This window comes from Trachypithecus francoisi, unplaced genomic scaffold, assembly GCF_009764315.1.
Source record: "Trachypithecus francoisi isolate TF-2019V2 unplaced genomic scaffold, Tfra_2.0 Lachesis_group13, whole genome shotgun sequence".
Taxonomy (NCBI): Eukaryota; Metazoa; Chordata; class Mammalia; order Primates; family Cercopithecidae; genus Trachypithecus; species Trachypithecus francoisi.
The window spans coordinates 65,933,866-65,961,102 of record NW_022681458.1 but is presented as its reverse complement, the minus strand read 5'-3'; the positions used below and the strand labels follow the sequence as shown (position 1 = coordinate 65,961,102).

Here is a 27,237-nt window from a genome sequence, read left to right as displayed (position 1 = left end):
GGAGCCCTCCAAGGGTGAGCTGGGCAACTTGTAGAGCGAGGAATATGCCCACCGCCGCCGGCGCCCCGGCCGCTTTTGTCTCGGCTCCCAGCCGGGCTTCCGAGGCTTTGTACCATGGATTTGGGAGTGACAATGGGCATTTCCCTCAGATTCAAGGCTGCTCAACCTCACCTCTGTAAGGAAAAAAAAAAAAAAAAATCAGAAGGGAGTGGCCCAAGGACCTAGCCATTCGGCCGAATTTTTTAGACATTTTGGGAGTCTACTCCGAGGCCTCTAAGTGCGAATCACGCGAAGCGGCCCTGCCCAGGGAGACTCACTGAGGCAGGGCTGGGGACGCGGGCGGGAGCAGGCTGCTCTAGCATTTGGGTTCTGCCCTGTGGCGTGTTCTCTTCCAGGGCCTTTCCAGCAGCACCGGAGAAGATGAGGCACCCTGGCCGCCACTGCGTGCTGCGCCAACTCTCCCGGCCGCCCGCCCTTCCGAGGGCCGGCAGAAGCCCCTCTGTGTCCTCTGCCGCCGCGCCGGGCCACCCTGGCTCGGTCCTCGGGCCGCGGCGTGTGTCCAGCCTCACGTCGGGGTGTGTGTGGCCGCGCGGGCGTGTGTGAGTGTGGCAGGGGAGGGGGGCCCTCCGAGCTGCTCCATCCGTCCGTTTTATTAGGGACACATTAATCTATAATCAAATACACCTCATAAAATTTTTATTGAAAGGCATAATATCATTACAGAGGTCTTCCACCTGTTTTAAACAACACGACAAGCTGTGAGCAAGCATGTGTGTGGGGAGGGATGGGTGTGGGTAGGAAGAGAGGCAAGTGGAGAACAGCTCCCCTCGGGCGCCAGGGGCCGCCCCCGAGGGCCCGCCTGCCTCGGGCGACACCGGCCTGGCGCGCCCCCAGCCGCTCCCTGTGCCCGGGATACGCCGCCCAGGCTCGGAAGCTGGAGAGTCAGCGCCGGGGCCGGACTGCCAGACCGAGGGCTGCAAGAAGAAGCGAACAAATAGTCCCCAGCGCCTCCCCCGGCTGCGGTCGCGTCTGTGGTCCTGGCAGCACCTGGGCGGGCCAGGACGGGCCGGGCCGGGCCGAGCCGGGCACATGGACCGGGCCTGTGGGCTCTAATTGCGGCGCTTATGTTGATGATTTTTTTTTTTTTAAATCACAGCAGCCCCCAGTTTAGCGGACTGATTTACTCCCGGTATTGGTAAATATGATCACGTGGGCCGCGCGACCAATGGTGGAGGCTGCAGCCTGCGAACTAGTCGGCTGCTCCGGCGCCGGCGGGGAGCGGCTCGGAGGCGGACAGTGTAACCTTGGGTGGGAGCGCGGGGCGCCTCAAAATGTCTTCCAGTGGCACCCTCAGCAACTACTACGTGGACTCGCTTATAGGCCATGAGGGCGACGAGGTGTTCGCGGCGCGCTTCGGGCCGCCGGGGCCAGGCGCGCAGGGCCGGCCTGCAGGTGTGGCTGATAGCCCGGCCGCTGCCGCCGCCGAGTTCGCCTCGTGTAGTTTTGCCCCCAAATCGGCCGTGTTCTCTGCCTCGTGGTCCGCGGTGCCTGCCCAGCCCTCGGCGGCGGCGGCGATGAGCGGCCTTTACCACCCGTACGTTCCCCCGCCGCCCCTGGCCGCCTCTGCCTCAGAGCCCGGCCGCTACGTGCGCTCCTGGATGGAGCCGCTGCCCGGCTTCCCGGGCGGTGCGGGCAGTGGCAGTGGTGGTGGAGGCGGCGGCCCGGGCCCCGGTCCCAGCCCTGGCCCCAGCGGCCCAGCCAACGGGCGCCACTACGGGATTAAGCCTGAAACCCGAGCAGCCCCGGCCCCCGCCACGGCCGCCTCCACCACCTCCTCCTCCACTTCCTTATCCTCCTCCTCCTCCAAACGGACTGAGTGCTCCGCGGCCCGGGAGTCCCAGGGGAGCAGCGGCCCCGAATTCTCTTGCAACTCGTTCCTGCGGGACAAGGCGGCAGCGGCGACGGGGGGAACCGGGCCTGGGGCAGGGATTGGGGCCGCGACTGGGACAGGCGGCTCGTCGGAGCCCTCAGCTTGCAGCGACCACCCGAGTCCGGGCTGTCCGCTGAAGGAGGAGGAGAAGCAGCATTCGCAGCCGCAGCAACAGCAACTTGACCCAAGTAAGTGCAAAAGAAATTGCCCCCTGATTTATTGCTGAAACCTGTAAGGCTCGAATGTGCAAAACTGATAGTTTTACTAACCTATAAAAACGTCTAGACGCCTACCCAAGCCTAGGCGAGCAACATGCATCCATAAAAAGAGCTTCCCATAACCACCTACCCTGGGCGCTCGGTTTGTACGGTAAACAGAGCGCTGGCATTAAGGCTTTTTATGATAATTCCCCCCAAGTTGTGAAAAGCGACCATCCTTGGTGAAATTAATTTAACGACCTCTCTTCCCCACCCTGTCATTTCTCCCTGCCTCCCCTCCGCCCATCTCTACCCGTCTCCAAACCCCCCTCTTTTGTAGACAACCCCGCAGCGAACTGGATCCACGCTCGCTCCACCCGGAAAAAGCGCTGTCCCTACACCAAATACCAGACGCTTGAGCTGGAGAAAGAATTCCTCTTCAACATGTACCTCACCCGGGACCGGCGTTACGAGGTGGCCAGGATTCTCAACCTAACAGAGAGACAGGTCAAAATCTGGTTTCAGAACCGTAGGATGAAAATGAAAAAGATGAGCAAGGAGAAATGCCCCAAAGGAGACTGACTCGGCGCGGTGCTGGCGGGAGCGCTCAAGGGCAGCGGTTTTTGTTGTTGTTTTTTTCCTTTGTGGGTGCTTGGTGCTTGATTTCCAGAAACTCTCCAGCGACTTGGACATTTTTTTTTTCTTTTTTAGATAGAAGTGACTGTGTGGTTGGTCTCTGTGAGGTATTTGGGGGACTCTGTATTTGCTCGTTTTTGTGTTGGAAAAACCAAGTGGCTTTGGGGTTTCGCCCTATCCCACTCCCTTTCCTGCTCCATTGGTTCCTTAAGAAATGCTATATTTTGTGAGTGCACGCTGGCTTGGGGAGCCCTCTCTTGTGTAAATGTCCCCCATGTTTCTGAAAAGTGCTGTAGTTTAGTCCCCTCACCCCCAGCGCTGCCCAAACAGGGGCCAAATGCGCCCCAATTCCAAGAATGAAGGCCGAGCGACAGCAGTGCGGACACGCCGGCTGCTAGCCCACGCTGAAGCCCGGCCGGGTTGCCCACCAGTTGCGAAAGCCCCCTTTCCTCAGGGAGCCCATGGGACCTCGGCGGAGATCTCCAATGAGGCCTAGAGAGGAGCCCAGGGCCTTGGGCGGGTTGGGGTTTGTCCTCAGTGCATTGGACGCGCTACTCTCTCCCCCGAAGGCTGGGCTCGCGTGGGCGGCCGCGGATGGTGGCCGTCCCGGTTCCTGCCCGAGGACCAGTTGTAAATGTTACTGCTTCCTACTAATAAATGCTGACCTGATCAAATGGAGCCCAGACGCTGGCCCTAAACGTTGTGTGCCTGCTTTCTCTGTCTCTGCAAAATTTCACACTCGGGATATTTCTCCTTTACCCCTGGGAGGGAGACACTGTTAAAAATTCAGGGTCTTTCCACCTGACAGATCTCTCTGATGTGTCTCTGCCTTCTCTGCCTCACATCCCTTTGTGCAGGCAGATGCGGCAGCACAGACCCTGCGGGGGACATTGGCGCCTTCCCAAACCTGGTTCAAGCTCCTCCACAAACTCTGTGCTTGGGCCCAGTATTAGCTTTGCAGCAGCGCCCAGAGGAGCCAGCAGGCCCCAGAAGCGAGGCACTTTCAGGCTAGGGCTTGGGTACACAGCACTCTAACCTTCCTTGGGCTCTTGGAGCCCCAGATGCCAAACCCCTCTCCAAACAAGGGAAAGGCTAACTCTGCACTCTGGAGCAACTGTCCGAGCTCGGCGGGGCTAACTGGCGCTGGGAGGTCCCAGCCGGTCAGTCTGTAAGCTTCTGCCCCTCCCACCAAAGCCCCAAAGTGACCTTAGCGATCAAAATGGTCAAGGCTTTCCTCCCCAGCCACCTCCATTTAACCGCCTCCTTCCCCCCACCCAGCTTCTGTGTATGTTTAGCCCCCAGCTTGGCCCTCTGAGGGCTACATTCAGGGCTAAAATGAAGGTCATTGTAAGTGAGGGTTCGGGTGAGCACAGCCTTTGCAGGCCGAAGAGGCACCACCACCAGGTGGCCTGAGCTGGGTGGAAGGTGGGGGCAGTGGCAGAGATCTTGGGGGATCCCAATGAAAGAGGAGACTCGAAGAAAAAGCAGAGGGGGCTGGGAGGGAAAGCCAAGGAAGGCTCAGATCCGGCAGAAGGTGCTGTGTACCCCTGCCCCTGTGGCCAGCTCGGTACCTAGGGCTCTTTGAAAACAGGAAGAGCCAAGGTGTCATAAAGCCATCTAGCCAGCCAGACGTCTGGAGGTAATGAGTTTACGACAGGCCCGGCGCTTTGCTTTGAAACCATCTCATTTTGATGTTTGTGTTTGTGGGAGGAAAGGAAAAATGCAGACAAAACTAGGTCTTAAAATCTAGACAATAAAGTATAAACAAGACTGCGTTGGACCAAGAAGGCAGGGGCATAGGAGCCCCCAGGTGAGGTGTGAGCACCTAGGAAATAAACATGAAAGAGGTAGGAAGGAAGAGGTGAATGAATTTCTGATTTTTGAAATGAACTAGGTATTGGAAGTAGCCTAAGGCGATGGCATTTTATAATATTTTGACTATGACCACGGTTTAGCTGGTTCTTTAGAAATAAACAAAACTATTGGCCTGTTATCTGGGGGTAGGGCGGTTACTGAGCTTAGGTCATTTACCCAGTTGAGAGTCTCCCAGAAGTGTGGTTAGTGGGAAAAGATGAAGTTAGATGCCTATTCACAAGAATTTCTGACCCTCCACTCCAAACTTTGAAGCAAAATATTGTTTGAATTTATGTGTATTCACTTACTAAAAAATACAATTGTTACATCTAAACTGGAGAAAAGCAGTTTTGAAGATGAGTAAAAAGAATAATCTAACAGGAAACACTTAAGCCAATTGAATAGTCATTGCTTTAAAAAAAATTCTAGTGGAATGCTTAGTTCAATGACTTGATAAATATTTTTAAAATCCCTTTTACTGTCCATAGAAATTCAAACGAACCCAAGCCCAAAGGGACTTTCCAGACAGCCACGCAGAGATCCAACAAAAAGCTTTTGATTTGGCTTCGATTCCCCAAAATTGCTACCTAAGTGGGCCCAAAGCATTACAGTGTTAAAATAGCAAATATTCATGATTTAATCCTAAAAGCAACAGCTGTAAGAGAAAAACAAAAAACATAACAATACTTGACTTCTGTAATTTCTTGGTTTCCAAAGTGTCTGGTTCCTCTGGAAAAGAAAAAGCCTCCTGGCAGTTGATATTTAGAAAGTTGTAGGTTTTGTTAAATGTAGCCTGTCGCTATAATTGTTTTAAAAGGCACAGCTGGGCGGTTACAGCATGGGGACTTTTGGTGTCTGGCAAAAGAAGGGCTGGAAGCTTTTGGAAAAGACACTACTGGAAGCTGTTGGGAGCACTGATAGAATATTCTAGGCATGCAGGAGCTCCTGCTTGCTGCTTTTGAGTTGTTGACAATCACAGGAATGAAGCATTATTAGTGTCAGCAGTCCAAGCCCCAAACTAAAGAACGAGATTAGAATTGGTTTGAGATGAATAAAAGGAAGTTAAATTCAGCGGACTGGAGGTGGCATTTGGCCACTAGAGAGCGCTGTTGCTCCACTTTCTGATCTCGTAAAGCTGGAATTGCTGCGGAGAAAGGTTTTGATTAAAAATATTTACAATCTTATTTTTAATCCTAAGTTAGGATAAATTTAACCAAAAACAAACAAGGTATACTATTAAGTTTTCCGGCAGTGTTTGCTGGGCATAAAATTTTGGCTTGGTCAGGGCTTCAGAAAATTTGGAGTATGGCACAGCTGAAATTATAAAACATTATGATAAATGAATGTGTTATATCAAAACAGAAATCTGTAAAAGGCATAGATCTTTGCTTACCAAGTTAATCGCGCTCTTTTTCTACTCATATTATAAACGAAATGCTTAAATAAATGTTAAAAACTGTTTTGTACCAAGAGGAAATGTGTTGTAACGTTTTCTAAATTTGGCCTGAATGCCTATAAATGAATTTTCTAGTGTTCATTTTTCTTTTATTCCCCTGAGGAATCACACAGTTCTAGAAGATACCTGGTATTGTTGAGATCCGGGCTCTTTCATTTTTTCCCCCATTCCATTCCAAAATCCACTCATTTATCCAGGGTTCAAACATGTGTGCGCGCGCGCGCGCACACACACACACACACACAGAGACATACACACGCCAAACTGAAAAAAGGGGCACAATTACAAAGGTAGCTCCAAGGCTTTATTGACAATAATAATCTTTTAATTGGGCATTTGCAATATTGAAGGACAAATCCTTAACTGTCAGAATCAATTTGTTCGCCTTCGTATTTAAAAAAGTCATTACACTTGGCAATAACCAGCAGAAAAAAAACCCACAAAAACAAACAAACAAACAAACAAAAAAGACCCTTGATCTCCACCACCCCAAGTCTGCACTCCTTACTAATTTAAAAATTAAATAAAGCACGCCTTTATCATCTCCCAGGTTCATTAACGATTCCTTTACCTTTCAGTCATTCCCAGTAGAAATAATTGAGTCAGACATTATCACCTTGCTATGTCCGTCTATCTCGATCTCATTTTCTCCATTTGTAAAAATGATATTTCAGTTCACCTGGACACAAGTCAGGATCGCGCTCGCAGGCTGGGCCAATCCACAAGGAGCGAGGGGTACCTGAAATCACTCGCCAGCCTGCGGCATCTCTGAGGCCGTCTGGGGCTTTCGGAAATTTGCATTTGGTGTGGAAAGCAGGCGTGGTGCGTTTAGCTTGAACAGGGGCGCCTTGGAGGTCTGTTTCCAAGGCTGTGGACCTGGCACCCTCACGATATTGTACCTATCCCGAAGGAAACGTGGCTCAGTCACCCAAAGAACCCACGAAAAAGGCCGAGCAGGAGAGGGGAAAACACACACACAACAGAGAACCATTGCATTTATTGGACATTGAAACGGGAGCAGAGAGGGAAGGGAAGTGTGTGGGAAGGCGGTTGGTAGGTAGGGTAAAGCCAGGCAGCTTTGGAGAGAGCTGCTAAAATCAGGAATATTTTGTCGATTCACACTCGACTGGGCCACATGAATCGGGCTACTTTTCTTCATCTCTGCTCACAAACTAGCCTGAGCCTTCTCTTTCTCTGCTTTGGGAAAAATTCGTAACTTTGAGGCCTGCGGCTCTCTCGGCAGTAATTTCACAGGCTTGGCGGAGGAACTAGGATCATTAGCAGAAGATGGGCCGCCTGCAGCTGCCTGGAACCGGCGCGATCTGAACGCCGGCCGGGAGGCTCCTGGGGGTATCTCGCTGGCCTCTGCCCCCCGCGCTCCTCCGGGAACCGCAGCCGGCCCTGGTTCGCTGCGCGCCGGAGCCGAGACCCGGGAGCCGCGTCCTGCCCGAGGAAATGTCACCCTCCCCAGCGCGAGCCCTTTTTCCCGCCTCAGAATGTTTGTCCGCTCTTCTATTTACTCTCAGCAAGCCTAATGCCCCCTCCTGCATTCTTCAGCCTCCCCCTGCGCCCATTGCTGACGTCTATCAAGGGTGAAATGATGGAAACTATATTCATGGACATGATTTCCATTAAATATCAATTAACCTGAGAGCCTCGGCCAGGCTTGCGGTACGTCAAGGGTAAATGTACATCTCATTTCCACAGGGCTCACTTGGCTGGAAAAGAAGGGCTTTGATTTGCTTTGATAACGCCAGGATCTGGGGCCACACTCGCGGCTTTTAATCAAACCACTTCGATATGCCCCAACTCAAATGCACGGTCCGGTCCTTCAACACCTCTTGTCCACGTTCCCTGGGCTGCACCCACGTGTCAAAAGCTGCTGGGCAACCTCTGCTGGGCTACCCCAGGGGGCTTGGGGAGGGAGTCATTTGCTCCGCAGCCTCCTGGGAGTGGCCTCCTTGCCTCCCCCAAGTCTAAGGCTCCGCTGCGGCCCCTCCCTGCCGGCTGCGGCCCGCGTTCCCGCGGCCCCGGGGCACACGGAGCCCTTGGCAGTGCGTCTTTATGGGCCCCCTTTAAGGCCGGCGGAGGCATCTCGGGCCGGGCGCGGCGCTCCGTCCGTCAGGAGTAGCGGTTGCACTGCACGCGGATCCCTCCGCGGGGCTCCTCGCCCCCGTCACGTTGCCTCTCCGTGCAGTGCTGTGGTGCGAAAATGCCTCGTCGGTGCGCACCGGGGTGGCAGCCTCGGCGGCGGGGGCGAGAGCGGCGGGAGGGGGTACCGGGGGGGGCGCGGTAAGAGGTGGCGGCGGACAGAGGGTTTTTTTTCTTTTCCCTCCAGAGCGGGGGTTTGTAAACCGAGGCCAGAGTGTCCTCGTGGGCCGGGCGCACTTTTTTCTTGTCCGGGTGCGCTCAGGGACTTTTGGTGCTTGAGAGGAAACAGTGGAGGCAGCGGGGCAGGTCGCCCGGGGCGTCGGCGATTATATTGCGGCCGAGCCGGGGCGCGCCGGGAAAGGCCGGGAGGGCGGCGGCTCCCGGGGGCTGGGCGAGGCCTCGCGACCCGCGAGGGAGGCGGCGCGAAGCCGAGTCTGGGGCGCAAGAGCCGGGCATGAGCGCCCAGTAGCCCGAGCGCCCGCGGCTGCCCGGCCTCAGAAGCGACGCTCGAGCGCGGGCGGGCGGCAGCAGCGACGTAGCCCGGCGGCCCTGGCGGCGTGAGCAGCCGCCCCAGAGGCCCCCGCGGCAGTGCGGCCGAGTCGAGGCTCGCTCCCTGACTGCTTAGCGCCGTCCGCCTGCCCCGGGCCGCCGCCGCTGCCGCCCCAATGAGTTCGTACTTCGTGAACCCGTTGTACTCCAAGTACAAGGCGGCGGCGGCGGCGGGCGAGGCCATCAATCCCACTTACTACGACTGTCACTTCGCGCCCGAGGTCGGCGGCCGTCACGCCGCCGCCGCAGCAGCCCTGCAGCTCTATGGCAACAGCGCAGTCGGCTTCCCGCAGGCGCACGCGCACCCGCACCCGTCCCCGCCGCCCTCCGGGCCGGGGTGCGGCGGTGGGGGCGGCCCGGGCCAGGACTACTTCCACCCCGGCGGGGGCAGCCCGGCCGTTGCCTACCAGGCCGCCCCCCCCCCTCCTCCGCATCCTCCGCCTCCGCTGCCGCCTCCCCCCTGCGGCGGGATTGCTTGTCACGGGGAGCCCGCGAAGTTTTACGGATACGATAACTTACAGAGACAGCCGATTTTTACGACCCAGCAAGAGGCCGAGCTGGTACAATATCCTGACTGTAAATCGTCCAGTGGTAATATTGGCGAGGACCCAGACCACTTAAATCAGAGCTCGTCTCCTTCTCAAATGTTTCCCTGGATGAGACCACAAGGTTGGGATGCATTTTTTTTTTTTTTTAAGAGGGGAGAGGGGGAGAAATCTGCTTTCATCTCACGGTCTGGCTTTAAAACTCCCCTTGCCTCTCCCCCTCCTTTTCCTTCTTGTGTAGCCACAGTGGCTCTTATTCATAAAGTAATACAGACTTTTTTTTTTTTTTTAAGTAGAAACCATGTAAAGATGATGGGGACAGAATAATTGTGAAGACCTTCTCTCTGCCCCTCTTGCTTGCACACCCTATATATATTTGAGCTAAAAAGCGCTGTGTATATTTCACCCCGTAGGCCCCGTTCCACAAACCTCCAGCAACATGCAGAGGTACCATAACATTTTTAAAACGTTTATTCCTCCCCCCCCCTTTTTTTTGTTTTAATCAGCAGCTCCTGGTAGACGAAGAGGAAGACAAACCTACAGTCGCTTCCAAACTCTAGAGTTGGAAAAGGAATTTCTTTTTAACCCCTATCTGACCAGAAAAAGAAGAATCGAGGTTTCCCACGCCCTAGCCCTCACCGAGAGACAGGTAAAAATCTGGTTCCAGAACAGGAGAATGAAATGGAAAAAGGAAAACAACAAGGACAAATTTCCTGTTTCCCGGCAGGAGGTAAAGGACGGGGAAACGAAAAAGGAAGCCCAAGAGCTGGAGGAAGACAGAGCAGAAGGCCCGACAAATTAACTTCTACCTTTAAAATTTTACCACAGACTATTAAAACTAATGATCACCATATGCTGTGGACACCACCTATTTTCTTTGTTAGAAAGGACCTTACCTGTGTTTCAAGCTACCTTCAGGTCACTGCTCTTGAGGCTTCTGCACTTTGAGAGGGATTTGGGTGTTTAAAAAAGTTTCTAGTATCACGTAGAAGCAGTCCTTGAGCTGTCCTATGGAAGGGCAATTTGATACTGACCTTGTAGCTATATTTTTATAATGGTTTTTAATGTCTGAGCTGGTGATTTGCCTGAACAACGTAAACTTCCTAATGATTAGCACTTAATAATTGAACATAAAATGCTTTATTAAACAAGTGCACTTGAACATTTTAATCTTTGTGGTGAGTAAATTAAAAGGAGTCTATTAATTTGTTTAAAAAATTATGTCTGCAAAATACTTTATATTATTTGATTACAATGTATTATTTATGGATTTTTTTCTTCTTTTATAATGAATGGTTCGGGTGCGTTTTGTTTACTCCTAAAAGGTTTCTGTGTGTATTTTCTAAATGTAGTATCTCGGGGAAAAGGCTGGGCTAAATATTCGAAAAGCACATATTAGCTGAAGAGTGTAACGTATAGTCCAGCTCTGCAGCTTCCTTAAACTTAAGGAAAAGATTGGGCCAGTGACAAGAGCTTAAAGGCAATGTCCAAGTTGACAATTATTTTTCTATAGTCCATACAAATTAAATAATCTGGCAACTCTGGCAAATCGCCTTGTAAAATGCGTCTCATTTTTTAACTTGCTTTCGTTTTGAACCGCGCCTGTAATCGCCTGAAATCGCTAATTCTTTATGCGGTGGCTGCCGCTGTGTTCCGTTATTTTCAGTAGGTGCCATATTTATTTGTATTGCCTTCGTTTTGTTCGCCGCTGGTTTTAAACCAGCTTGCTGTGCGCATCTCAGACATCTGTTGGTACGTCCTCCGCTGTTCTTCAGGAAAGCGATAGCCTTACCTATTTGAAACAAGCCCTGAGAGAAAACGCAGAAAAACCAGAGTGTAAACAACTCCAGAATGTTGCTAGCTCTTTAATAAATAAATGAATCTTTTTCTGGAGCTAGTGTCTTTGAGCGCGGCAAATACCCCTTTTCCGTGAATCACTAACAATCGCCTCAGGACTCACTCAAGGCTTCTGTTTAATAAGAAAGGGGTGGGGTTACACACATTCTGCGCTGTTAAAAAAAAAAAAAAAAAAGCCGCAGGGGCCCCTTCTTTTTCCAGAGAGGACTGGCTAGTCTATCTTGCTCTAAATAATCTTGCTAAGATGCTCTGAGAGCTTTGATCCTCTTAAAGGACTCAAATTGTGGGCCCAGTGGGGGACGACCCAGACAGAGTCCATGTTACACCACAGCTTATTCCACTGAGCCAGCGTTGATGCTGGGGTTTGGCATCTGTTATTAACAAGATATCCATTTTCCATTGGAGGCTGCTCCTGCAGCTGCCATTTTACAGGGGAAAGTAGGGGGAAGAGGAGTGGGAGAAAAGAGGAAAATTCAAGTAAAGTAACATTCATTCCTGAAAAAGGGAAAGCACCTTTATTAGGTAGTCATCGAAGAGCTCTCTGCTTTCTCTAACCGTGTTTATTTTCAAAGGGATACGTTTTTATTTCCAGAGTTGCTTTTATTACATAGGTAAGAAAATGGAATCCTATAGTTTTGCCCCAGGGTCACCTCATCGGGTTTTGTCAGGCTGTTTGCCTGTGGCTTCACAGACCACAGAAATGTTGCCACTGGCCAGGTCAGAAGGAAAGCACCTCCTGGCTTTCCATGCTGGGAAGAAGTGATGGCTGTGACATTCTCCGACCTGAGCCAGGAAAGATAATTTTAAATCACAGAATCACAGGTGGCCCAGGACTTAAATATTTGCACTCCAAGAGACAGCTGCAAATGCCTATGGTGGATTTGAGAATGTTTTGCTCTGTGCGCTGCTTAAGACTCTGCTGTCGGCTGGTACAGAGTAAGGATGCCAAGGGCCAAGAGGCTGGGGAACAGCCTCCAGTGTAAACCATCCAAAGACCAGTGCTGGCTGAAATCCAGCTGCCCTGGATTTAAGGGACTCAGGACTCTTTTGTATATTAGCAAAACTGGCTGTCTCCTGTTCAAGGATGCTCACCAAATTCTTTTAGAACCCTGAAATAATGTTGGCAAGACTGTCAGGTGGGAGCACTGTGTATGGGTAGGTATGGAAATTAAGGAAGGAAGAGGAGGTAAAATGTCATTTCTTCAGCATTCTGTGCTGGTCTTGAAGTGTAACTTTTGGCCCCACTGGCCCCCTAAACCATGGTAAATTCATACCTCATGTACAGACAAAGACTGTTGCAATAGCTGGTGTATTTTAGAATATGAATTTGTATGTATACATAGCTTACATGCCCAGAGTGTTAATTATACATGTAGGTAAATGTTTCCTTTTGTAGCTGGGAAAGAGCATAGATTTGTGTTCAAATAAAGACCTTAGGGAATTACACATCACACACATTCGCCACCTTCTTTCTTACACTGACTAGACATCCCCACCCCCCATCATGGTGTTTCATGCAGACAGACTGGCAGTGACTTGCGCACAAGATGCCCTTCTAATTGGCTCAAATGTTTCAACATCCAAGCGTTGAGGCAACAAGCAAACATTTTTTTGCTGCAGAAATTTGCATAAACCTTCAGAGAATGCTTTGCCATCCTGGGTGGTGCTTTTCAGCCCTGGACTACAGCAGTTGGCTTAGAGAGGTCTGTAAACCATTTAGAGAAAAATAATACTCTCCAATGTTAACACTGAATGAAAGAACCAAGCCTTCTGAGTGATTTAGGCTCTCCATTTGCAATGACCAGAAACACACAAAAGAGGATGTGGGTCTGGGTGGTTTTCAGAGAAGTCAGTTCAAGGATGCCATTTTGTGAGGTTCCACAAAGCCCAGTACATCGCTTACCTCTGGGCACAAGAGGAGAAAATGCAAATATGGCTGCTTTTTCTGTGCAAAGTCTCTTTGCAGCCCTCATTCCCCAAGTTGAAAAGGAGGGTCATAAAGCTCTGCTTTTATCTGGGTAAGATGGGGAGAGGATAATGAGGCAAATTGACTACTGAGATTATTTCTCAGAAAACTTTGGAATTAAACAACTTCTTTGCTCAATTCCACATGTGTATACCAGTATACCTGTGTGAAGTCTTCTGAGCTTGTGAGGGCCCAAAAACTTGCCCCATCTGCTTGTGTAATTTAAAATATTGTTTTATTCTGTAATACAGAAGAAGTGCTATTTCACATCCAAGTTTCTTGTGTCCTCTGCTTCCCCAGTATTTGCTGAATCCTTGGGCATCTGGGGGTGGACAAGGGAGGAGAGAGAACATTTTAGTGGGCCCTGGCTGCTGCTGTGGTTCCTTCCAGCAAAGTTAGGGCCCACTGGCTTTTTTCTAGAAAGAATATGACTTTTGCTGACAGATGGCAGCAAAAGTCCTTTAATCAAAAACATCCAAGGTCATCAGAACTTTTTCAAGGGATAACAAATGGCCTGCTCCAGAGGGTGCTGAGCTGCTTCCTGCTTCAGTCCACATCCACTTAGGTACTTACTGGGTGTGAAGATGTTAATAGCAGAGAATTTATACACAGATATCCAATGCAAATATTTGTAACATAGTATTGGAAGTTTAAAGACACTGTCTGTCTTTAAAAGGATGGGGGGTGGTGTTACCTCTTTCAGGAAGGTTCTGAAGGCTGCATGGCTCTGCCCATGAGGGGAACGCTGGAGGCCAGCCAAGGACATTTACTTTCGGGAGTTCACCAGAGCAGTTCCTGTGAAAAATATAAAGGGAATGTGACGCCGGCCTTTGAGGAAAAGGAATTATTCTTTTTTCTAGGTTGATCTGAGGAAGTCACTCTTTTCCTGAACAAATGTCTTTTCTCTTCAGTATTGCCTTGAACACATTTTTCAATTGGGAAATATTTGGGGGCAAGAGGAGAGGGGAGAACTAGAATTAAACTCTATAAAAATGAAAATTGCTCTTAGTGGGGGACGTAGAGCAAGGAGTTTCAGAAGGGATCCAGGAACCATAACCCTGTCTAGAAAGATGTTTCTGTGGAGAAAGATCAGGCGATGGACTTTCAAACGGGTGTTTCGGGTATTTCGGGTATTTCGGAGAGGTTGACAAGTACCTAAAACCATTTCCAGCCTTTAAGCTGGTTGGTGATTATCCTACTGCAGAACCTCCCGGGAATGGGAGGGACCCCAATTTACGCTGGAGCGGTGTGGGGGGGGGGCGCACTTTCTTGGCCTGCAGAGCCCGCATTTTCTTCCCAAGATAACCGGGACTGGCTTGCAAGGAGATGAGAGGGAGGAGGGGAAACCGAAAGTGGTTGGCTGCCTTTGGGGACAGGCCTTTTCCTGAGGGGAGAGGAGGAGAAGCCAAGTGAATGGCACAGGGTGAGAGATGGGGGTAGGTTGCTGTGGGGATCGCTTCCCCAGAGCGTGAGCAGTACATTGAGTTCATTTCCCTCCTTCACAATGGCCAACTGCGCAGAGGTTTTGAGCCAAACCACAGAAAAGAACACACACACACACACACACACACACACACACACACACAGACACACACACACACAAATCCTAGAAAAGAGAGAAACAGAAGGCGGGGGAGGGAAGAAAGAACACGAAGGGAAGAAAAAAGGGAAAGGTGAAGAGGGACAGAGAAAGAAAGAGGAGGGAGGAAGGAGAGCATGGGGAGAGAGGAGTAGGAGAAGGAATAGAGGAGGCCGGGGAGAGAGAAAGCAGGAGAGGAAAAAACATGGCGCTTGCGAGCTGTATGTGCAAAATCCGCAAGGAATTGCAGTAAATTCCTTTTTGTTTGAAGAAAATTTACAACTTGGTAATAGACCTTTTTATGACCTATTTGCGGTCGTCATTGGCTGCGGCTGGTCATGTGCAGGCGCCGCTCGCCTTCACGGCCTTTTTCCTGATTTCCCAGGCGAATTTCCCCCCGCATTCTGCTTTCCCAGAGCCTCACCCCCTCTTTTTCTAACCTTTGTCTCTGCAGAGGTGGGCTCCAGTCGCCGGCTGCGGGATTGCGGAGTCTGCCGCGGCCTCGGCTCCCGCCCGGCGCCCGGCCTGGGCCCACCGCCGCTCACTCGGTCCGCACAGCCGCCACTCCGGAGCTGGTGGGGAGCCCGGCGAGGGAGGGCCTGGAAGGGGCCTTGGGCGCCAAGCCCCCCGCCGGCGCGGACACCGCCTGCCAGGAGCAGCCGGCCTGCTCGAGGTGACTGCAGCCGCGCAATTCCGGCGCGGCTTCTTCAACAACATGAGCGGGTATCTGCCTCCGAGAGCGCGCGCAGCCGGGCAGCGCCTAGTGGATTACAGCAGACGCCCGGACCGACCGCCGCCTGCAGCTCGGCACCCTTCGGGTAAGAGTCGCCCCCTCCCCGCGCCCCAGCATGCCACCAAGAAGCCTGAGGCGCCGACCCACTTGATCAGCTCAGTCCGGCTGCTCCCCTACATTTCCCGGGGAACTGGGGGTCGCTGTCTAAGCCCCTTCCCCCAATCACTTGGTTCCTAGGGCGTCCCCTGCGGCCCGGGGCGGGGTCCGGCTGGGTTCAGAAGTCTAAGGGGGCAGTATTATTTCTTCCAGAAATTCTGAGAGATAGGTAGCCACGTCAGGATCCCAATGTCTAGATGGAGAGCCTCTCAATCCCACCCTGGGAAAGCGTGTAGATGGGTTACTACTGAACATCTCCACTTGCTGGGGGTCACTAAAGGCATTTTATACAGAGCTGTGGTTTTTGTGGTTTGTCTGTGGTCGTGGCCAGAGGTTCCCGGGAGAATAACAGGTGTTTTTTGAGGGTTGGGGCTTGGGTGGGGGTGGGGTGAATTCTCTGTTCCTAGGATGTGCTTGGTGTTTGAATCTAGGCTTTAGTGACTGATGCTGGTTAATTTCTAGGGTTGATGGTTTATTAGGCCTTTTGTTGTATGAGATGTAATTTTAAATATTTTTAAATGTTTCTCTAGTTCTTAGAGAAATTTTTAAACAACTCAAGGTAGGTTCTTCCCACATATGATAATCTGTCAGGTGAATCTGGATTATTTTATATCACAAAATGAATGCATATTTTGGGAGGTAATGGTATCAGAATATATGGTGCAGGTCTTGGTAAAAACCCAATAGATCTTTGAGAAATATAAGACATCTCTGTGTTCAAACATCGTGTTTCTTATTTGCCAGAGTAGGAAAAGAGTAGATCTTTTTGCTCTCTAAATGTATTGATGGGTTGTGTTTTTTCCGCCTACTAATAAATATTACGTTGTAACATTCTTCCCTCAACTTCAAAACTGCTGAAATGAAACAATGTGCATAAAAGAAAATCCTTTGCAGAAGAAAAAAAGCTGTTTTCTCCCTCTGATTTTGAATGGCACTTGAGGATGCAGTTCGCAAATCCTATTGCCTATTCCGTCATGAACATTGTGAAATGAAACCTTTGGACAATCTGCCGCATTGCGCATGAGACTGGCCTGCGCAAGGCAAGGGTATGGTTCCCAAAGCACCCAGTGGTAAATCCTAACTTATTATTCCCTTAAAATTCCAATGTAACAACGTTGGCCATAAAAGCGTTTCTGAACAAAACATGTCATCTTTGTGGAAAGGTGTTTTTCATAATTAATGATGGAATCATGCTCATTTCAAAATGGAGGTCCACAATTTGTGGCCAGCTGATGCCTGCAAATTCTCCTGGATTACTAATTCTGATCACTTACAAATAAGAAACTTGAGTGATTCTTTTTTTATTTGGAGTGTTTGTATTTTGTAATTATTTCTCTACGACGGTACAATGGTCTTTGAGGTCATTGTTTGATCGGTGTAAAAAATATTCCCCACTGAAAAGCAGGCACCTGGACAGTGGCTTCTAGGCCCTGCCGGGTAGATCCGGAGCAGGAAGAGTCCCTAGGTCGGATGGTACCCGGCTGGGGGTGGGGGTGTGGCCCTGATGGCCAAGCTCTATGTTCAGAGCTTCAGTGCTTTTCCCTGGATTCTGTAGCCTAGCGCACTTGGGTGACTAAAAACCTGGGTTGGGTGCAGGTCTGATTACGCAGCAGAGGTTGATGTCATGGGCAGATTTGGAAGACTGAGGGGTTCTTTGTAAGCACCGTGGTAGCATTAATTCTTATTAGAACGAAATGGTCGATTGCATCTAAGGGAAATAATCCGCAAATCACAGAAACTTTAGGGCCATTAGTCCTCAAGGAGACTAGTTCGTGCTGTTGCCACTACCGGAAATAACCCCATTGTTTCTGTTAACCTAACAAAAAAAATGAAACGAAAATTTAAAACGCTGGGACCGTAAGAGCTGAGAAGCCCGGAAGTATAACTCCTGGTGTCCTTGGCCCAAACCTCTGTTCTCTCGTAGAGCAGGGAGCCGGTAGCATGTCCTGACCTTGGTGACGACGGGTCAGGCCATGAACTGGGCTTGAGATCTCTGCGAGGACCAGGAGAAAGAGCGAAACTCGAAATTATAAACGTGGCCAAGCACGAGCGCTGAAAACAAAGCGTATTTTCTCGTCAGATGTTTCTACAAACAAGTACATTTTGCCAGAGTTCTGTTTTCTGAACCAGAGAGGCAAGGGAAATCGAACAAAGACAGTATTTCACCCTGGGCTGGCAGGCAGCTGTTAGAGGTATTTACGGCCTTGCCGCAGTGCGGCGGCCAGGCAGCCGGGCAGGGTATACGGGGGCACCGGAAGCTGGGGAGAAGCCACCAAAAACTCAGAATTCCAACTTAAATTCAATTTAGAGTCACGTTTTCGGAAATGGCGTGAACAGATGCCCTCTTTCTAGGGACTGGTCCTTTAGACTTGATAGTTTTGCAGAATGAGGGAGAAGTTGTGCCCTCTGAATGTAGGGTGGTTTTCCCCGCCTTGAAGAACGACTCAAGGAAAGCGGTGCCCTGTATGTGACATTTCTGATCCACATAACAACCTTCAGAGTGTTCATTGGCAACGAGGAGATGCTGCTTGTTCAGCGGAATAGGGCTTGCAAATCAGAAAGGACAGTTGAAGCTTTTAATACAGGTTTTACTGAAAAAGAAAAGTATGTTTCCTGCTTCTTGAGATGAGGTTCCCAAGCTCCTCTGCATCCAGGCATAGAAGCGGTGCGCGGTGCCTCATCCGTACTGCGCGGTGCACGCCGGCCGCACAGCTCAGGGCCCCACAGTGCCCGCCACACACGCGCGCCAGGCGTCCAGCGCATGTGCAGTTAAATTGCCCGGCCCGAGGATTCGATCGGCAAAGCACGGGTTGGGGGGGAGGGGACGAGTGGACTCGAGCAGGAAGATACACCCGATCTTTCCATTCTCCCTCCGTCAAGGCTCGCTACTCATCTTGCCTTTATCTCAGCCTTCCCTGTATAGCTGAACAGTTCTACCTTTAGCTACATTTCCAATCATTATGACTTATCACCTCACCCCAATTTAAATCTGTATGCTAGACATAGGCTGCAAATACAAGACAGGGGCCAAAGGAAACACTCTTCTTTCCAGTATATATATAGCATATATTTGCCCCTCAGGGAAGGGTATAGATTTTTTTTTCAGCCTGGTGCTACTGCTTTGGGAAAAGGCCTTTCCTCCTGGCTCCTGTTCAAACCGCCAAACTTCGGGCCAATCTTTCAGCCCGACCATTCCCGGATCTTGTTATGCCAGCGCAGCACATTCGAGGGCTCTGGGGGGCAGCAGCTTGGCGAAGAGTAGTCAAATAAATAAATAAACAAACGGACAAATAAGGGCTTTTCCCGCCTGGGTTCGCTTAATTAATGGGCCACGAGCTTGTTGTTTGTGCTGGGGTGGGGGGTAGGGGATGAGAGGTGGCCTCAGGTCCCTCTTGCTCCTTTCAGCCGCCCCAGGGGACACTGTGCTGGTGCCGGGAGACCTCTGCCCGCTGGAGGAAGTCCCAGCCTCAGGTTTCCGGGGCTGGTGGTCGGCCTGCGGGGTTGTCTGGCGCCTTGTCCAGAAGGAGGCGCTGTAGGACAAGCGTCTCGCCGGCTGCTGCGGGCCGGGAAGGGCGGGAGCGGAGGGATCGCTGGCCGCTCCTCCCAATCCGACTGCCTCTACCTCCGCGCGCAAAGTGTGTGGGGCCTAGAACAAGGGTCGACGGTGCTGCGCCCCACACCCCCACGGGTTCCCTTCTCCAGACCCGCAGTGGAGGCAGCTCCGATGCCTGGGAGCCTAGGGCCGTTCCGGGTTGGCAGGCCACCTCGGTTTCTCCGCTCTCCCGGAGGGGGCGCGATTTCCTTGTGCTGCGCTCCTGGGAGCAGCAAGTTGAATCCTGTGTGGGGCAAGCTGGGCCCAATCCACGGATCCCAACCAGCCCCTCCCTCTGGGCCGCGGGTCCTGTCATTTACCTTGCCCAGGATTCCTGGTACCCAGAATGGACAGCCTTGAAAACAACATCCTTTAGTACCCCCTCCAACAGGCTGATGGGCCTTGCCCTTGCTCACTTAGAACAGGGCCTGACTCCTGGGACTCCCTGGAGACTCTTAGAGCTTGAGTAAATCCCATTTGCTCTGCAGCTTGAGAGAACTAGCCAGATGCGCATGTCTACTCCACACCACCCAACCACTCTTCTACCACTACTTCGCGCATTTCAGGCCTTTTGTGGGCTCCACTGGGTACTCCTCGCACCAGCTTCAAGAGCCAGCGACACCTTACTTAAATAATGCTCTGACCCAATCCCACTGATCCTCTGTTATCTCTTGGCAATGTAGTATTTTGTCCCCCTCTCCCCACTGCCTTCTCTAGGGTAAGGATTCTCAGTGGAGACTTGCATCAAATCTCCTGTTTATAATGCAGGTTTCTGGGTCCTATCCCAGATCTACTGAATCAGAATATCCAGATATGGTACCTAGAGACCTGCATTTTGTAAACACTCCTCCCCCCAAGGCAGTTGAGAACCACTGGTCAATTATCTCTCCTGCTCCTTTTATGATCCTTTGTTCTCCAAAGATCAAGTTCCCACTACCCCTACAACTAGGCATCCCCCAGAGCTCCTAGGCTTCCATCCAGGGTTGTGTTTTTTAAGGTCACCACCCTATAGGCTGAGTACTTTCATTTTAGGGAAGGGGCCATGGATCGCTTACTTTTGGCTTGGAGATTTCAAAGACAGTAGGTTGTGGGTTCAGACTGCCATGGTCCCATTTACCTGTTGTGTGACCTTAGGTGAGTACTGCAACTCTCTAGACGTGTTAATTTCTTTGAAAAGGAGGGATAAGAGTACCATCAAGGGTTGCTATGAGAATTTTTACTTACTTGCAATACTATATGTCAGGCACTATTCTAACTGCTTTACGTACTTTAACTCACCGGTTAAGTACTTAAACCAGTGTTTGCCACATACCAAGTATTCAATACATACATGTTTCTTATTATCCCCCTCTTGCTGAGTAATCAGGCCTAGAATTTTAGAGCAAAAGACCCCTGGTTCACTCACCAAATTTTTAAATTCTATGGAGGACAAGACAGGTTTGAACACACAGGAAGTAGCAGACTCAGGAGAACATAGTTCTGGGACCTAACCTATTGCTGTTGTGGGCCACATGGTCCTGGCCCACTGGGTCTGAATGTCTGGCACCTAAATGTATCAGCATTACACCAGGCAGAAAGTGGCCCTAACTCCTCAGTGGGCAGGCGTCAGGTAGGGGAGGCCTCACACTCACACAGACACATCTTCGGCTCCCACAGATGGTTTCAGGTCTTTCCTGAGAGCAGGCCCCTTTATCCAGCTCCTGCAATCACTTTCTCCATCACCGCCCTGTCCTGTCAGTCACACCCACTGGGCTGGTTGTTCCTCCTGTTCTCCTATAGCCCCAGGGCAAGGACCCTCCTTAGTCTCTTAAAATCTAGGGCAGGGTAGGAAAGCAAAAGACCAACAACAGCCAAGGAAACTGAGGAGCCCCACTTCCACTCCCCCCAACCCTCCTCACCCCTTCAACTGCTTGTGCCCCAGGATCTGGGCTCCAGGGCAGCAGCTGAGCCTCTTCCCCCCAATACGTGTGGGGGCTGTAGCCAGAAAGGGTATTTTTATAATTCTTCATAAAAGATGTATGGAATTTCAAAGAATTGGAAGGGTCAATGGAGAACTGAGGGATAAGTCCTCACCCTTAGTTCTGGGTCCATGACTTCTTCTACAGACTTTTTTCATAAGAGCCTTAGTAGCTCTTGGCCAAGCTGCTTTGCTTGGTTTAACCAGGAAGTCCTCCTGGGTCAGATTTTTCTCTCAAAACATACAGTTTCTTCTGCTACCAAGCTTGTCAGGCAGTGTTCTACCGACAGCCTAGGGCAGCACCTCCTGTTCGAACAAATCTTGGTTCTCCTAGTACTTAGATGGCCACCTCAGCCTCTTCTGCCCTTCTTGGGACCACTGGAACCTTATTTCTTGCCTCCCTGCTCTCAGACATCTTGCCCCAAGCCCCCTCCCCTTTTGTTTTGGTCTCTTCTCTCACTATTGGCCTCTTTGTGTGGGGTCACCTCTGCCTCCCTGGGTCCTGAAGCCAGAGCTCCAATGAGTGACTCCACTAGGGCGGGGGGAAGTGGGCAGGGAGAGAAATGTTTCTGTTTTGGTGATAGAGTATAGTGCCAGGAATTTAGAGTTACATTTCTCTCATGCTTGGGACTCCCTGTTCAATCCTTCTCTGGCTATACCCCCAGACTATGTCCTTAAATACCAGCCCTGGGCAGTCTTCTTTCTCCACATGCACCTGGCCAGGGAGTGTATTCAAAGCCCCACCTATCTCTTCTGGTTGTACAAACATTGAGTTTAAGAGGAAAGCTCCATCCTCTTCAGGCAAAAGGCCTCTTAAGAGCCAAAATGAGAATATTCTTTCCTGGAGCCACCTAGCAGGGGCCCTTAGGGTGGGCAGAGGGGTGACTTTCATTACTTTTGGAGTAGAGCTGCTCCCTCCCGGGACCCCTTCACTCTCTCTTCCTTCCTGCGAGCTACTTTGACTCCCAGGTGTTGGAGGAGCCCTACAAGGCACCCTATCTCATGGGAGCTTGCTAGGCTCTTTTTAGCCACATGGGGAAGGACAGTACCCACAGTCCCACGTTACCTATAAATTAATTCCTTCCAGATTTTTAAGAAGGCTCAACTTGTCCTTCCCCACTGCCTCTTCCGTTATCACCACAACCATTGCAAGCTCTTGGGAAACTCCCCAACAAACTGGCACACGCTAGCTCTGCTTTTCCCACCACTCAGCTTCTCTCTCCATTCCACTCTTTCTTTCAACTACAGAAGACCAGGAGGAGGGGAGGAGAAAAGGAAGAGGGGGAGGAGAAGACAAGAGAAGAGTATGGGAAAGTGGACACTTTCTCTTAAATCACTTTGACTCGCTTTCCTAAGATCAAGACATAAATGATGTCTGCCTCAATATATTCCTTTCGTCTCTCCTTTTCTTTACTCAGAGCTAGTTTTCTGTTATTGTCTAAATATACAGAGTAGGCTATGTAACTTTATCTTTTTGTGTAGGCCACAGTAAAGGTTGCAGGCATGTTTCAGTCACCAGGCTTCATCACCATTTGTCCAAAGAATGTCTACCTAGCCCTGACTAGGTACCCATCACTGTTTCAAACACTGTTTCTCCTCAATCTTGTCTTCTCCTTACCCCATTCTCATAAAAAGCTCATCACAATTGCCTGGAAACTAATATGTACTGTGGTCTCCTCTCCCCTTCCCTCCCTTCCTCTCCTCCCGTCCCCTCCCCCCTCTTTCTTTTCTTTTCTTTTCTTTCTTTCTTTCTTTTCTTTCTTTCTTTCTTTCTTTCTTTCTTTCTTTCTCTCTCTCTCTCTCTCTCTTCTTTCTTTCTTTCTCTCTCTCTATCTCTCTCTCCTTCTTTCCTTCCCTCTCTCCCTCCCTCCCTCCCTCCCTCCCTCCTCCCTCCCTCCCTCCTTCCTTTCTTCCTTCCTTCCTTCCTTCCTTCCTTCCTTCCTTCCTTCCTTCCTTCCTTCCTTCTCTCCTGACAGAATCTAGTTCTGTTGCCCAAGCTGGAGTGCAGTGGTGCAATCTCAGCTCACTGCAACATCTGCCTCCTGGGTTCAAGCGATTCTCCTGCCTCAGCCTCCTGAGTAGCTGGGATTTCAGGCGCACCACCACGCTCGGCTAATTTTTGTATTTTTAGTAGAGATGGGGTTTCACAATGTTGGTCTGGCTGGTCTCAAACTCCTGACCTTGTGATCTGCCTGCCTCAGTCTCCCAAAGTGCTGGGGTTACAGGAAAATAAAGATAGCGCTTCTCAACCCCTCAAACTATTATTATTATTATTATTATTATTTTACAGCTGCTCATCTGGTGCTAACCAGAATCAGAAACTATGTTTTGAAGAGTTTATCCATTTTTAAAAACAGATGCCATCGGGCTGGGCGTGGTGGCTCAAGCCTGTAATCCCAGCACTTTGGGAGGCCGAGATGGGTGGATCACGAGGTCAGGAGATCGAGACTATCCTGGCTAACACGGTGAAACCCCGTCTCTACTAAAAAAAAATACAAAAAACTAGCCGGGCGAGGTGGTGGGAGCCTGTAGTCCCAGCTACTCGGGAGGCTGAGGCAGGAGAATGGCATAAACCCGGGAGGCGGAGCTTGCAGTGAGCTGAGATCCAGCCACTGCACTCCAGCCTGGGCAACAGAGCGAGACTCCGTCTCAAAAAAAAAAAAAAAAAAAAAAAAAAAAAGATGCCATCAACCATAAAAGAAAAATATCTTTCTACATGGCTAATGAAACAGAAAAAGGAGAAATGGATGCCTTACAATCCAGGCTAATAACCCCCTGCTTTCTAGCTAATGACAGTCAAATCAGGAAATGGGTTTGGAAATGCATGTAGAATGGGTGGAAATTGGGATGCAAAGAGATCTTTGTATGAAGGGATCTCTTTTATGGGTTTCATGGATCTTTCTGATGGGAACAGTTGCAACTGAATTTGATTTAGAAATCATATGTGTGTGTGCTCTACAAATCTCCACAGAACATCCATTATTTTCATCAGACTAGTCAAAACCACACATGTTTTTACACTGTTTGGTGGCAACTCTGGTGGGCTATTGAAGGGTGCTGGGGGGTCAATTCTTTTTTTATTTATGCTCCTTTGTGGGAGCTGAGGGCATCTTTCCCTCTCTCTTACCCCCACCCCAGCCTCGCCCAAGCAGAGAATGCCACATTCTCCTAGAAAGCAGCTTCAGGCCCAAGCTGTTTCCTTGGCTTTCTCAGCAGGACAGCGGCAGTGTACTGCTCCCTCTTCCTCTGTTAGGCTCTCTCCCTGGTGGGGGCAGCAGTGTGGGTGTGGGGGTAGGCCTCCTAAAACTCCCACCCAGTTTTGAGCCCCCAAAGCTCCTTAGCCTTAATCCCTGTGCTTGGAGACACCATGGGAGTGGGGACATCTGACTTCCTAGGTTTGAGAGTCTCATTTGCTTCCTCACACCCTTTCTCCTTCACACCAGGGCTGTTTTATTGTTTTATTGTTTTACTTCTTTGGAGTTTTAGTTCCCAAAGATTCTAATGAGGCTATTCTCCACTTTCTCACTTTACCAAACCCCAAGTCTTGCTGTTTTAAGCAGTTTGGTCACTTGCAAAGGCTTCCCTTTCAGATCTAAGCAAATTATAGAAACCTCTAGGCATGTGGCTACCTTCAACTTTCTCCAAGCCCATCCACAACAATACCGAGGGAGCCAAGTGTTAATTCCAACTGCCACTTCCACCCCCAAACCCACCGAGCCCCTCCCTAACCACCCTTTCTCTATTGAAACTTGAACAAAATCTCAAATAACTTCCAACTTCTGTCATAAGCAAATAAGAAGTGGCTTTTGACCTTTCTCTATCACATCTAGAACTAGAAAATTGTTGAAATAAAGGGGTTAATGGTACTCACAGTGAATGCAGTCAAAGAATCATAAGACATGCCCACCAACCAGCCTTATCCAAATAGCACTATCTCCCAACTTAAACAGTTTCTCTGAAAAGATGCTATTTGAAAAGGCTGGGGTATTGATATGAATATGACCTCCCTTGCATCTTGGATATTTGGAACTATTTAAATCTGAGGAAACAGTTGCAGCAAACCTTTATTTAGTGAATAAAAGTTTAAAGTCAAAGGTTATTTATGGTTCTGTAGAGATGGGACCTGAGTGGCTATTTACGAGCACGTGATTCCAATAAACTTTGTTTTATGGCTTGAGAGTTGACAAGCCAAAATATAATTCCCACCATAAATTAGGTTAAGAGCATACAAGTGCAGATGCTGGGTTCCTGGAGCAGCAATAGGAACGTGAGAGGCTCCAGCCAGCGCCAGGCTAAGAAGGAGACAGTTCTACTCTCAGCTCCCCTGCCCACTAGGAAAGAAAAACAGTAAGTCACTTATTACTTTTTCCACAACAACTTCAGAGGTGGGAGATTTCTCTATTCCTGACTTTTCTGCCTAGGATGGTGATAAGTCTCACCGAAGTTAATTCTAATTTTAGCCTAAACCTAAATTAACAAATAGAATAAGCATCTCGATGTCCTATGCCCTCCCTTCTGGATAGGGACAGTTAGGAATTGAGGGCTCTCACCTCACAAGAAGGACTTACTGCCCCTCTCCTCCCCATAAGAGCATCTCCTTCAGAAGTGGAATAAAACAGTGGTATTCTGGGTGGGGAAAGAAAGAGAGGATGAGGGTGAAGATGCTTTGTCCCTGAGATTTCTGATATTACATTCCTATAATAATATCAGGAAAGACTGAAAACTTAAAACTGGACACCAGCCTCTGGGAGGACCGCTGCATAGTAAGATTGTCTTCTGGGCTCTCAGCAGCAATCCTGAAAAATTGATGTCACACTCTAAGAGCTGGATAGCAATCTAAAGCATCACCATTCACCTTTAAACCCATTGATTTTCCTCCTCCTTGGTTATCATTTGGGTCCTCATTTTTCCCCCTGGAAATTGCTCTTTGTTTTGAATTGAAGTAGAAGTGGCAAGTCCCAGCCATGCCTGATTCTTCTTTGGGGAGAAGACAGGTTTGGGGGTCACTGGTTGGGGCTGAGGAATTTGAAACCAACCTGAAGCTGGAATGGGAGGCTGAATTGCTCCCAGGGTGGGAGAGATAGGAAGCCGGAGTGAGGGGCAGATGGAGCGGCTACCCCTCCCCAGTGTACCTGCACCCACCCAGCCCGATTGCGCGCAAGGAAACACACAAAGGCCCATTTTCTCCTCGCTTCTCGTTTTCCCACTGGGAAAACCCTGTTACGGGCGACCTGACTCGGACGAAGTAACCAGTGAGGTTTTGCCCAAGGGTGCGTGGAGTGGGGGAGGCGATGGAGACGTGGCTGTCCTCTTGAGCGACTGCGGGTCTGCGGCTCCGCGGAGAACTTTGCGCAGTTCCCGGGGGCGGGCACCTGAAGCAGGGAGGTCTGGGTATTGGTGAGGTATCTGGGCCTTGTCATTTTTCTGTGTTTTATGTTTCTGCTTTATTATCCTGTGGAAGTTAAGTGATCCCCGTTTTCATTGCAACAGGTTCAGGACCATGAGAGAGCGCCGCTGTAAGTACCTTCCCGCTTCTTCCGAATCGCGAAGAGGCGGTACTGATCGCGGGGAAGTGGTGGGCTAAGGGCCGAGCCAGCGGAGTGGGCGGATGGAAGAAAGGCCCTGCCTCCACCACCCCACCCCCACCCCACCCTCCGTCCCCGGCCTCGCTCTGCAAGGTCAGCCCGCTTCGGGAGGTGGAGGCGCTAAATCGAGGTCCTGGAAAGCTCTTCTGGGGCCTGGTTCACAGACACCTGCCTGAGGGAACGGTCCGCGGGGTCTCGCCCTTGTCTCCTTGAGCCTTCCTGGACCTTTGCGGCCTTTCCCTGCTCTGCACAGGTGCAGCTCCGCCAAGGCGCTCGCTTCTGTTAAGAGCTTGCTAATTAGCAGCCCGTCTTATTAGCGGCATCAAACCAACGCAGTAAACACCAAGGCAATGCAATCCCCTCCGCAGCCCAACCCTTCTTAACCTGTTCTAGCCTGGCCAACCTTCTGTTTTTTAAAAAATTCACTGAAAACAAAAACTCAATCCTCTGTAGCCATGGATGTGATGAGCTACCCACTTCTGAGCTTTACGTGG

The 27,237-nt window shown here is 50.2% G+C and overlaps 2 protein-coding genes across 5 annotated transcripts; both read left to right on the top strand.

Moving 5' to 3' along the window:
* The first annotated feature begins 224 nt into the window (after positions 1–224).
* HOXD9 (homeobox D9) lies at positions 225–3,437 on the top strand. Its single transcript, XM_033231045.1, has 2 exons — positions 225–2,118; positions 2,468–3,437. Exons 1-2 carry the CDS (start codon positions 1,332–1,334, stop codon positions 2,707–2,709), a joined length of 1,029 nt encoding a protein of 342 aa, XP_033086936.1. The 5' UTR covers positions 225–1,331; the 3' UTR covers positions 2,710–3,437.
* Positions 3,438–6,992: 3,555 nt separating this feature from the next.
* HOXD8 (homeobox D8) lies at positions 6,993–11,211 on the top strand. Of its 4 annotated transcripts, none has more exons than XM_033231052.1 (2): positions 6,993–8,296; positions 9,828–11,211. In XM_033231052.1, the coding sequence occupies exons 1-2, from the start codon at positions 7,888–7,890 to the stop codon at positions 10,118–10,120; spliced, it is 702 nt and encodes a 233-aa protein (XP_033086943.1). In that variant the 5' UTR covers positions 6,993–7,887; the 3' UTR covers positions 10,121–11,211. The 4 variants fall into 4 exon arrangements, with proteins under 4 accessions (XP_033086943.1, XP_033086942.1, XP_033086941.1 ...); XM_033231051.1 differs by having other exon boundaries at positions 9,825–11,211; XM_033231050.1 differs by having other exon boundaries at positions 8,227–9,442.
* The last annotated feature ends 16,026 nt before the right edge of the window (positions 11,212–27,237 follow it).

Bases quoted from the DNA above. Each gene is read 5' to 3' on its own strand.
- HOXD9 (XM_033231045.1), top strand. From the start codon at position 1,332: ATGTCTTCCAGTGGCACCCTCAGCAACTACTACGTGGACTCGCTTATA. The intron at 2,119-2,467 runs GTAAGTGCAAAA...CCTCTTTTGTAG, and splicing joins GCAACAGCAACTTGACCCAA to ACAACCCCGCAGCGAACTGG.
- HOXD8 (XM_033231049.1), top strand. From the start codon at position 8,890: ATGAGTTCGTACTTCGTGAACCCGTTGTACTCCAAGTACAAGGCGGCG. The intron at 9,443-9,824 runs GTTGGGATGCAT...TGTTTTAATCAG, and splicing joins TCCCTGGATGAGACCACAAG to CAGCTCCTGGTAGACGAAGA.